At 39.0% G+C, this 12515-nt stretch overlaps 1 protein-coding gene across 1 annotated transcript; it reads right to left on the bottom strand.

Annotated features, from left to right (window-relative positions):
* Positions 1-1440: 1440 nt before the first annotated feature.
* On the bottom strand, positions 1441-12370 carry LOC134858535 (bifunctional 3'-phosphoadenosine 5'-phosphosulfate synthase 2-like). Its single transcript, XM_063874492.1, has 12 exons — positions 11817-12370; positions 9189-9303; positions 8827-9062; positions 8036-8174; positions 7742-7860; positions 6536-6649; positions 5896-6007; positions 5079-5284; positions 4759-4894; positions 3114-3382; positions 2754-2983; positions 1441-2317 (listed from the first exon to the last, which is right to left on the bottom strand). Exons 1-12 carry the CDS (start codon positions 11841-11843, stop codon positions 2176-2178), a joined length of 1845 nt encoding a protein of 614 aa, XP_063730562.1. The 5' UTR covers positions 11844-12370; the 3' UTR covers positions 1441-2175.
* Between the last annotated feature and the right edge of the window lie 145 nt (positions 12371-12515).

Here is a 12515-nt window from a genome sequence, read left to right as displayed (position 1 = left end):
AACTGCATTGCCTTCTTTATTCGGTGTTCTCAAATACATCCTAAAGTAAACCAACGTTGATGATTGCACAAGGAAAAGACTTCAATGTTATTTTTCACACGGTGAATAAAACCCATTTCACCCTACATAACAAAATTAGTGACACCATTATTGCTTTTTACAACAATTTTCATGATTTATTGGATAATAATACTGTAATAATAATATAATAATTCATTATAATAATTATAAAAAACACCAATTACAATAAAAAATACAGTAATAATACAAACATATCATTATAACAATAATAAGAATAATACAAAAATACACATTTCGATAATCAACTACTCCATTTTTTAAAATAATAAAAAGTAGAAGTGCGCAAGGTTAATCAGTTCCCACTGAGTTAATGTGAACATTCGCTGGTATCTGGTTCCTTATGATAACATCTGTTTGATTTTTGTTGTGAGCCATCAACTTGGACTAGACTTGGAATGAATTTGTTTGAAAACCAATTAGCAGATTAAACAATAAAAAAAGAGGAAAAAAAGGATTACTTGCATTCATAATCATAATATTCTGTGTGCAAAAAATAAGACTACATCTAGACCCAATGAGGCCATGCTCAAACAATGTCTATGCAACCTGAACACCGGAAAGTGGAAAGTTAGTCGTATTGCATTTTTTAGACATGGTCAGCCTACATTCAGATATGTGAGGTCTGTGGTATATATGAGAAAGTACCAATAGCCGTCTTGTCTTTATTTAAGTAGAGTAGATTTGATAAACCACTGAGGTCGCAGTTCAGCAGATTGAAATTGGGTTACCTGGAACAGCAGATTAAATTATTTAATATTGCAGCTTAATGACTGGTGAATTTAATAAATTCACTCAACCACCTAATACATTTTAAAATGTATTAGTGTGTACGGATCTCCTTAATCTGCTATACACGATGTTGCTGGAAAAGCACACCGCTGTGTTTTCCAATATAAACAAATGTGCACATAATATAAGAGCATTTTTTAATAACATCTCCACTGTGGACTCAGACTGCTGCTTGTATCCCTCCAGTATTTCAGTAGAAACTAAAGGTAGACACACAAGTGTGGGTTTGGTGTCAGTGAGAGAAGTTATCTTGATAAGTGCAGTTATCAAAATCCCCCCGAAGTAGAAAACCACAGTGACTGTGCTTTTACATTTACAGTAGTTCCTCATTTTGTACTTTTTGTATGTTTTCCTGTACCACTTCTTGCCACCAGAGGGCATCACTGCACTTTTAGCTTTGCAGCCCCAGAATGCCACACTTCCTACTCGACTTCAACCTTTAACCTGCTGTGATTGATAAGTAAGAACCTTGTAGAGACAACAGTTAACGAGGGCATGTTGCACAACATCACTTATTGTAAATCATATTGCACAATATTCCAGAGCCAGGAAGTCACAAATGATTCAGAATGACTTACACATTTCTTTTTTACTGCATTTGACTTCCTAAAAGTCTTTATTCCAATAATTCACATACCCACTTTATAAAATCACTCGAATCTCAGAGACATTTCAGACACTTCAGACAAACATCAGCAACAGTTTCTGTTTTATAATGTTAACATTTGGGAAAGGCACTTTCACATTGTACATACATCTCTGATGTATTTCACGATAATATGAAACATTAACATGAGGAATCAATCAACATCCATACATGTAACACATATAGGCACTGTATGTAGTAATATACTGCAATTACCTTTCACTCAGGTCATACAAATAACTGGACAGAGAGTGATATAATTGCCATGTGTTTTGTTTTTTTTCAAGCAGACAATTCATATGATAATGATTTCCCTATCCCGGGATGTGTTCGTAAATTACAAAAAGAATCTCAAGTAACCTTTAATTTATTAAAAATACATAGCTTAAGTTAATATGGATATAAACACACAATGGATTCACAAATCACATAGTTTTAAAAGGAATGTAAAAATCTAACTGCATAATACAAGACCTTTTGATTTGGTGAAGACTTGTTCAAAACACCCACCCCCTGCCAGATTAACTCATTATTTGTAGCAATTTAAATGAGTTTTTTGTATAAGATAAAACAAGAATCTATCTAAAATACCTCCGGAGGTGAGACTGTATATATAACCCCCTTAATGAGCTGATGCAGTGCTGCTGTCACTGTGTTGATTACTTGTCCTTCTGCAGAGAGGTGTAGTACTCGACGAGCACCTTCCAGGCCTTGGGGGCCATGAAACCATCGGGAGGGTTTTCTCCGCTGCGAGCCATGTTCCTCATCTTGGTTCCAGAGATGAACTCAAAGTCAGCATGTCTGAGGAAGTGAGCATTTAAGAAAGAGCAGTATGAAGAGAGGTAGAACGAGTTATTAGGATCATATGACAGGGACATAAGTAAAACCACACAGAAATACCAAAAGGTTTATATAAATCTGAAACAGTGAGCCTTCAGAAATGAGATACGATTTAAATGAATACATTTCTCATTGCAGAGGACTACGCATGAGTCATGGTTTTATTTTAAATATATATATATATATAGAATGTTTTGGCTTGAGAGACTCTGGCCTACACATGTGTGCTGGAGGATGTAATTTAAAACTGCATCAGAATTTCACAGTCACAAAAATGTAGTGAGTTATAATGATTTACTGCATATTTGCTCCAGTTTGTTTTGCACTTGGGTTCAAACATGTCAGTACATTTCTTATTTTTACAAAAAAAAGGATTTCTTATTTTTTCTTCACGTACCTCTCTTTGTCGTAAAAGTCCATCGCCTGCTTTGTCTTGTTGTAGGCGGCGACCCTGAAGGGGATGATCTCCACGGAGGTGAGGCCCGGGGCCATGGTGAGGACCTTGCTTCCATGGGTGGGGTCATACAGGTCCTGCTTAGTCTCTGGGTGAGGCATGCCTGCTGGGTCCCGGCCAACGATGTAGAAGTTTGCCCCGGCAATCATTCTGGCTCTACAGTGCCACTGAACCTGATAATGCAGGAAATAACAATCAGGTTAATATTTAAATCACACGTTAATATTACCATTAGTAAATGTTTGAACTGTAGACAGTAAGCGATGGTAACCTCTGGCTAAAGAATAAGCCAGCACTCCTCACCTCTGTGGGTCCAGCGTACATCATAGGTGAGGGGAAGATGGCAACTATAGTGCTGGCTGGCTCCAGGACGCCCTCCTCCAGCACAGCATTGTGCTGCTTCATCCGCCAGGCCAGAGGCACGTCGTCATCTTTGGTCCAGCCGCCGAGCGGGTGCAGCAGGAGCACTGGGTTCTTGTAGCCGCGCTCCAGCAGACGTCGCTTGGTGTCCTGCATCAGCAGGGCGTGGCCGTTGTGCACCGGGTTACGCAGCTGGAATGCAAATACCGCATCTAAGGATCAGAACGTGGAGGAAGACACAACAGAGTTGAAACAGCAGTATCTTTTGGTATAGCAGCGGTGTTGTGTGGTACATTGGAGCCATATTCCATATTTTTCTTATTGTCAACAAATACCACAACAAAGAGTAAAACCAACAATGAATTGATCTTTTTAACATTTATATACACAGCCCGGCCAAAAAAAAGGTCACACTAATATTTGTCGACCGCCTTTAGCTCTGATTACGGCGCGCATTCCCTGTGGGATCGTTTCCACAAGGTTCTGCAATGTCACCACATTTATTTCTGTCTTGCATTCATTTTTCACCAAGATCTTGTATTGATGACGGGAGATTCGGACCACTCCGCAAAGTCTTCTCCATACATCTCAAAGATTCTCAATCGGGTTCAGGTCTGGACTCTGTGGTGGCCAACCCATGTGTGAAAATGATGTCTCATGCTCCCTGAACCACTCTTTCACAATTTGAGCCCGATGGATCCTGGCATTGTCATCTTGGAACATGCCTGTGCCATCAGGGAAGAAAAAAATCCATGGATGGAATAACCTGGTCATTCACTATATTCAGGTAGTCAGCTGACCTCATTCTTTGGGCACATAACGTTGCTGAAACTAGACCAGACCAACTGCAGCAACCCCAGATCATAGCACTGCTCCCCACAGGCTTGTGACCTGTTTTTTGGCCGGGCAGTGCATTAAGTTTATATTAAGTAAGTCTAAGAAAGTGCAGCAAAACCTAGCTTATTCTTTTAATGTTATTAAGTTCCAGTGTTGTCCAATAACTATTAGGAACTCTGCAATGTTTTTTCTATTCATTGGGTTTGTTGACATTAACAACATATAGAACTTTAGCAGCCAAATGTGTTAAGTGCACATCACAACAACATGCTTGCACCAGTAACAAAACTCCACCTTGAATGGGACCAAAGAGCAGCAAAGCAATGACAAAACAGACAAAGATTATCCACACTGTGTTGTGGTGCAGATGAATAAGTGACAAGACTTTGAACTCAGTATTCACATCACAGTGATTGAGTGACAGTTATTTTGCATTGTTCTTTACTTTTCAAAGAAACAATATGTCTCCACTGATCACTGCACACAGATCACAAAACTCGTCATGCGGCTAAAACATTACCATTTAACTTTTTCATCTGGTCCTTTGTCAAGTTCTTCTGAAAGACAAATGGTGCACCGCTAAAAACATTGCTTTCATTTCTCTGTTTATTTATGTTTTTCCCCCGGCTGCAAAGGATATTTTGTTAATGTAAGGGTATTAATTGTAAGTGTCACCTTGGTAGCCACACATTGTATGCCCCTTTGCCTTCCTTTGTACTTGCTGTAGGTTTGTGGTTAAGTCATTTCTAACCTGCTTTCATGTCTTTAAACTTCTGCTTCAGCTCCTGTGGAGTAAGGCGGTACTGGTCAAGCCCATCGTTCCATTTGATTCGCTCCAGCACTTCCAGGTCACCGCCTACCAGCCAATCACCCCCCTCCAAAACCATCTGCACAAGGTGAAAAAAGGAGAATTCAAATAGCATAATAGAATACAATAATTGTGTTTTCTTTACAGAAATTACACAGCTAATATTAACACGCTAAAACCCAGGCAAAAAAAGCGAGTTTGCAGAGCGGAAGGTAGAAAGTTCATAACTATGTTTTGACGACATTTGATGAAAGCCTTATCACCTTAATGTGAGGGTGCTGTGCACAGGTGGTGCCCCACTGCCTGGCACAGCGTTCCTCCTTGCGATGTGGGAAGAACTCAGGGTTCCTGAGAATAGCCACGCGTGAACCCTGATACTCCAGAGCGATCGCCGCACAGCCGTCAAGCTCCTGCTTAATCTCCGAGGTGACAGGCAGCACAATGGGAACTGACAAGTTGATGGCCCCACCTGAGACAAATGAGGTAAGATAAAGCAAATATTGTTTCAGAACTGCTATTTATACAATTAATACATTTAACTGCACACCCATTTTGCGGATAAGTAATTACACTTGAATTTGAAAAAATATACCCATATATTGAGTCGAATACACTTGGACACCACATGCTGCAAGTGAGAGGGCCTTAAAACTAGGTAGCGGGTGCATTTTTTAAAAAACTATTTCAGAAAAGTAATATACAGCATTTTAAATAGTAGGAAAAAAGTAAAGACAACAGTTATATAGGGAATGGAAAGAAATGGTATGTCTAAAAGCAAGTCATGGCTCCAGCCCATATGTTGCATATGTTTGTACTAAGTTTCTGTTTGCTTGTTTTTCTGTGATAAACTCATTTTGCTGTTTATTCTCCCCTTTAGAAACATTTCAATTGTTTGGCTGGGTGGGACTGAGTAGCTTTGTCTGAAATAGGGTGTACCTTTTTCTCTGATCCAACATTTTTTTAATGATTGCATAAGGATAATAACAATGCACACTCAGACTGAGGTTGATGCTGCAACACAGTGTGTAGGCAATGTCCTGGCGATTATAGGAAGACTAAATATGTGCACTTGTCTCTTACCATCCAGCAGGTTGCCAAAGTGTAAGACCTGGAGGAACTCTCGCTCTCTCATGAAGCCCTTCAGCGGGCTGGCCCAGCCTTCTGACAAGACCTGCAACCATTGTAGGTCCAACTGTGGACAAAGAATAAACCTCAATATATTCAGCATTAAATACGTTTAAAGCATGGATTTCACTGCCCTGATGGTAAATAGAGTACCATCTATTCTGTAAGTACACCAGGAATAAAAGAAAATGTGGACGTTTTAATGCTGGACGATACAGGGTAACACTTGCATTAAAAAGCCGTATTGCCAATGTGGACATATTTATGATCAATACATTACAGTGTTCTCTCAACAATGTGGTGTGATGCGAAATACACAGCACATGGATAAATAATATGATTTGTTCTTATTTCAAATACACAATCTTTCAAATACACAAATAGAAAAGTGGAAAATAACCATTTTATCCTTTTACGTTTCTATTGGTATCCAGAGAAGTTGGAACAGACAACCATTACTTGACTTCTAAACAGTGGGGAATGTTAAACAGGCTCATCAAGAGCAACATCAGCTCACTGCCATGTCCAGTATTGCCCCCCCATGTCCATTTGGTATATTATTAGAAACATCCTGTATACTGGAGCTGTGTATTACCTTGGTGATGCTGATGGTTGGGAGTGTGTTCGCATCAGCCATAGCAAGATTCAGTTTGTTCTCGTTAACAAAGAGTTCATTCACCTCCTCCATGATCTCGCCTGGTACAATGTTCTGTATGCAAGGAGACAAACATATTCTTGACGTCATAGCAGAATTCTGTTTGTAATGTATAATTTATTTTAATCTGATGCTGCTTTATGTATTTAATAGTAATAAACAGTCACCACTGGTCGTCACAAAATCCCAAAGTGAAGTCTTTAGATTTTACAAAGCAACAGTATGAAGAAAAACAGGTTCCCATTGGAGTCCAATACTGGTGCCAAACAAATTGGCATTGCATGAAAGGTTACATAAAAGGGTAATACTCTTGGGAATGCAAGAATATTACATAATAATTCATATTGAATATCCAACATTTTTCTACTGCCATGTTCTGGGGAATTCACTATGAAACTCATATGCATGATATGCATGCTGGTATTCTGATCCAGGATATATACTGTGCCTTCTAAGCCATTGTAAACAGGAGGGTAAATACAGCAAATATTTCCCCAATTTATTGTGCAGCATTTTTATTTATTTAAATGTAAGTCGCCTTATACCACTTTTCTTTCAGGCTAGCTTTAGTTTTGGCAGCAGAAGCAGTGTTACAAATTTCACTAAGTGCAAAGTAAAACGATGAAAATGATTTATGTAGTAATCCAAAGCACAACTAATTTAAAATAAGATAATAATCATTGAGCTTTTTATTTGATATGTTTTTAGTGTCTGCATCATTAGGTACTTAATTTCTTACTGTTGCAAAATATTGTTTGCTCTGTGATCGAAGTGTAATCTGCTGTTTCAACAAAACAACTCCAATAGTCAATAATATTGGTACAAACCCTGCCTTTCTAAGCTCCATTGAGTCTTGTCTAAATGTCAAAAATCTGTGTTTGCTTTTAGAGAGACTGCTAATATAGCCCATCCCTGATTATATTATTAATATTATTATATACCTGTTATGTGACATTAGAGACTTGTTTAAACAGGGATAATGAATATGTGTACCGACAGATTTATTGCATTTTACATTCACGTCACTTCTACAGGTGACTCTTTGTAACATCATTCGGTTAAGACCTGCAATGTTTGTATATAATATTTGTCCAAGTAATAGGATATTACAGAAATGTAAACTGACAATGAGGATGCTACACCCACCTGCTCCCTGAGCAGCTCCAACACCTGATGAAGGCACTCATTCACTGTGAGCTCTCCAGTTTTCAGCACAAGATCCGGCGCCTCAGGAGGCTCATAATCTGCATCAATCCCAGTAAAACCTGCCGAAACAAAAGTAAAACCATACAAAGAAATGTCATTGAAACCCCATCAGCCTCCATATTACATTGTTCTTTCAGTGTGAACAAGGGCTTGGAAAAGCTTGACTCATTTTTAAAGTGGCACCATATAAAGAATTGGCAGGAGGTTTTCTGAGGTGAGCACTCTTGCACAGACCTTTGATCTCTCCAGCGCGAGCCTTCTTGTAAAGTCCTTTTACATCCCTGCTCTCACACAGCTCAAGGGAAGCGTTGATAAACACCTCAAAAAATGGTAGCCCGGCACTTGCATGGATCTTCCTCGCCTCTTCCCGATCCTGTGGAAGAACATAGTAAATATATTTCAATTGAAAAGATGTTTAAAGTTTAATTACGTATTACATTTTTGGACAATCATTCTGTTGAAAACCTGTCAACAGATGTTTTCAACTATTTAAATACAACAGATATGCAATCAGTATCGTGTTAATATGACAGCTTTTTTTAATTTAGTCCTTTTCCTGTTTGTATTTAGTCACCTCCTCCGGTTTTTTCATCAAGTTTTAGTAGACTGATAATCTTGGCAATTATTTGTAATTAAGTAAAGGAAAATTGTATTAAATAAGTAAAAGAGTATTTTATCATAGGTTAAGTCAATGAAAGCTGTTGAATGTAAGACTCCTTTAGTTATCAGATTATAATTAACACGTTAACACATGCTTTATTTACCCGAAGCCATATTGTGTTCATTGTTAAGTTTACCTCCTATTGTAACTTAATTATAACATAATATTTCATCTTCTTTTTTCATCAATGAGAAAAAGATTAAGGGAACGTTTTTATCTTTTAAACTACTACAGTCATGAATTAATTGGCCAAACATATTGCTTGTTTATAATTAATATCAACAAAATAAGGTGGTTGGCCAACAATGTTAGTCACAGTTTTCATTCAACATTAGCAGCTCTAGACTCCTGGCTGTTTTCTGACCTTGCTGAAAGGAGAGATGAAACTGGTGACGCACACCATCCCAGCATCAGCAAACAGTTTGGCCACCTCAGCAATACGCCGGATGTTCTCCTCGCGGTCTACGGAAGAGAAGCCCAGGTTCTTGTTCAGCCCTTGGCGGATATTGTCTCCGTCCAGTGAGTAGCAAGGAATAGCGTGGGAAACGAGGAATTCTTCCAGGGCAAAACTGATAGTAGTCTTTCCAGCACCCGATAAACCTAGACAGAAGAGGTGATTAGACAAGCAAACATGGGTGAATTGTTTAACAAAGTCCATATCAGGTTAACCTTTTCTGACCCACATCATTACCAAAAGACCAATATATGGAGATGGTAGAGATTTACCGGTGAGCCAGATAGTACAGCCTCTGAAGCCGCCCCTGGTGCCCACGACCTGCCCTCTCTTGGTGCGGCTGACATGGTGGGCCTGGTATACCACATTGGTCGACCTGTTGAGATCCTAAAATAGAAGAACACACGCTCAGATAAAGACAAACTAAAGCTGGGGGACTGCTTGATGTAGAAAAAAGCGAAACAAGACTTTACTAGTTGTAATAATCCATCTTTTTAAAGTATAAACATCTGTACACTAATCTAAAATGTGTCATGTAAGTAGGGATGGGCCATATGAAAGAAATGTATTATAATAATGTAACAAAATGACAGGAACACCTGCAGCCTTTAAAATCAGGACAAGAAGACACATTTGGCATTTTACAATATCCAACATTTTAGAGGGAATTGTGTCTCATATTACAATATCGCTATATAGTCAATATATCGCCCAGCCCTAGATTTAGCCATATTTCTGTTTGACATGAGATCTTTCTTATGAAACAACGTGGCACTTTAGTGATACGCATAGCAAGACTGCTTTTACATGCTCTGTCCAAACAGACTTTGTGGATAAATGGGGCTGTATTGACTTCTCAAGGGGAGGGGTAGAGAAGTGAGGCATGATGGGAGGGAAAGGACTGACTGGACAATGTATCCAGTGTGCTGCCTGCAGCCCAGCGATGATGTGGCAATGCTCATGCCCACACGTTCGCCCTCTGTCCGCACCCACCTTCCCCTCATCCCTGCATCCAAACCATGACTTCACTTTTCAAATCTCTCTTCTTCATCCTCTCAAAAATGACTTTCCTTCATGCATTTTAAACCTGTTTCCACTCATTTTAATTATCTTGACATTTGCCCTCGGATGGTTTCAGTATCCATCTTATGTGTGTTTAAATAGCCCTTTTATTACACACGGTCATGGACCTAAAAATCAATTACCTTGAATTTGCCCACACAAAATGGTGTGTGTTATAATAAGACAGACACAGTTATACATTTTGTTTGTCTTCGTATTTGCTGGGTTTATGAATTTATAAAATCTGTACCAAAAAAAGAGAAATTGAAAGAAAAGTTTCTCTAAGTGTGAAAATCTATAGTGCAGTGGGATGTAAATTTAAACTACTGTCATTATTTGTGATCAACTTGTTGTAGAGCACCATTTGAAAGTTACCCGCTGCTCCTACTAAAAGCTAATAAGTAGTACAAAGGGACTTAAAATGCTTTTAAAATGGGCCCAATTTTTCCCCAAGGATACGTGGCCTACAGACAAACAGGACTGTTCTTCCACAAAAGGGAGAAAGCTTCTCAGTCCCACTGCAGACTGCTCCTAATCCTCTCTTCCTTCCTTCATACATTCATGGCCAACATGATGTATTTATTTTGTCTGTGCACTTTCATTAAAATCAAGGCATTTCAAGGCTCCTTGATTTAGAAATGCTTGGAAGCAAAATTATTACTTGACTTCACATTACTAATAATATTTCATTTTCGATGTCTTTTAAGAATGTTGCATGCTTTTACATTTAATTGACCCATTAAAAAAAATACTTTTACTTCATTCGTTTGTAGGGAAAGTACAATAAAGTCTAATTCGGAAGACCTTACGTAATGCTTATCCTCCGTCTACAGCCTGCATACTCCTTCTCAGGAAATCACGAAAGATACATCATGATGATATTGTGGTAGGAAATGTCTCATCTGGAAACTAGTGAACATTTTCATCATCAACTGGTCGGCCACTTTAAATATCAATTGTTTTTGCCATAAAATGACAGGAATGCCCACATTTACATAACTAAATAGATCTTTCTGTTCAATTGAAAACCAGTAATTACTTACTTCTAAAAAAGCAACAACTGAGTGAACTCATGAATATCTCTTTGGGAACAAAATACAGGTTTTCCTTATTCTTAAAATCAGCACATTTGTTTTGTGACCAATACATTCCAGCTTGCCTTAATAAGTTGCTGACACTAAGAAAAGGACCCACCTGGTCTGCTATAGTGCACACTATTGATGTACCAGGTGCACACTTTGAGGGTTTTGCCTACAACATGCATATATGTTTTTGTGCATGGAAATGTTTAAGCTTGCAGTTAATGGACAATTCTCTTTTTAGGATGACTTCACATAATGTTCTACAAATTAAGCAGCATTCCTGTGTGCAGCATCAGACTGCCTTTTCACAGTGGCCTCTTTCTTCACTCACGTTATGAATGGACCAAATTGACATGGGAAAGTTACTACAACAACCGGCCTATTCAGAGTCAAGGCAAGTCTGTAACCATCACACCTGGTAGTTAGTAAATTACAGTAACGAGGCAGAAAAGCGAACAAGGCGTTGCAGAATGTTTCAAAGCAGCAGTACAGGGTTACATTTAAGTTACAAGTAATCGACAAGTAATAGTGGTTTTTCTATGCATCCGATTTTCCTCAAAAAGGAGAACATGTCAAAGTGTATTTGTGTATTAATAAGACTATTTTGACACACAACTCCTCGCGAGGAGTGTTACATTCAGGCGCTAGCGGCTTACACACACTTGGCTGAACTTTTGACAAACATCTCTGGGTTTATCTGATGACAGCTTAAATAACAGTCGTTTCTCCCTCTCCGTCATCGCCACATTTACTCACCGTACGAAGCTTTTTAACGCCGGACATTTTGCGAGTGTAACACCGCCGACGGACTGCTGAACACCGGAGACTCGGACCGCTTCGGATGAGGGAGTTGTAACCTCCAAAAATTGGTAATCGAGGAAGACAGAGGGGGGTTTAAAAGGGACATCCAGCTTCCAAGACACGTAGCATTCCCCTAGCCCAGCCTCCAGACTTTCTTCTACTCCTCCTCCGAAACCTGAAAATCTCAAGTGACATGACGGGGCCGGGCACCTAAACCGACCCGATTGGGACAGAGGTCGAGCGTGATATTTACTTACTTATTGTTATTGTGTAAAGTAACACGGGCACTTTGTCCAAGCAACGAGTAAGGTAGTTGTTGCTCATATTACTTAGAGCTAATATTACTCTGGCATCAGGTTACACTTTTTTGTTACGAGATTGAGGCAGAACAGTAACTTTAACAGGGATATTAACACTAACGTTCGTTGATTTACGTTAGCTGTATTATATTGGGGCAAAATGGCAGAAAGTTTAGGTTACTCTCCGGGTTATAAAGTTCCACACTTCCGTAATGTTATTCAGCTGGAGTCTTTCACAGAAAATTACGTTTCCTATCCTGTCGGTTAAACGACTTGATATTAAGTAACGGATCATAACTAACTGTTCAATCCCCCCAAACTGCAATGGAACATGGAGTTCCACCGAGACTGGTGT

Source organism: Eleginops maclovinus, chromosome 22 (assembly GCF_036324505.1).
Source record: "Eleginops maclovinus isolate JMC-PN-2008 ecotype Puerto Natales chromosome 22, JC_Emac_rtc_rv5, whole genome shotgun sequence".
In the NCBI taxonomy this organism is placed as follows: Eukaryota; Metazoa; Chordata; class Actinopteri; order Perciformes; family Eleginopidae; genus Eleginops; species Eleginops maclovinus.
Note: the sequence above shows the minus strand (reverse complement) of the source record. Positions and strands in the feature narration are given on the sequence as shown.

Coding starts and splice junctions, on each gene's coding strand:
- LOC134858535 (XM_063874492.1), bottom strand. CDS start 11,843: ATGTCCGGCGTTAAAAAGCTTCGTACG. Junction 7,861..8,035: donor TCGCGCTGGAGAGATCAAAG/GTCTGTGCAAGA, acceptor TTGTTTCGGCAG/GTTTTACTGGGATTGATGCA. Junction 4,895..5,078: donor CACAGCACCCTCACATTAAG/GTGATAAGGCTT, acceptor CACCTTGTGCAG/ATGGTTTTGGAGGGGGGTGA.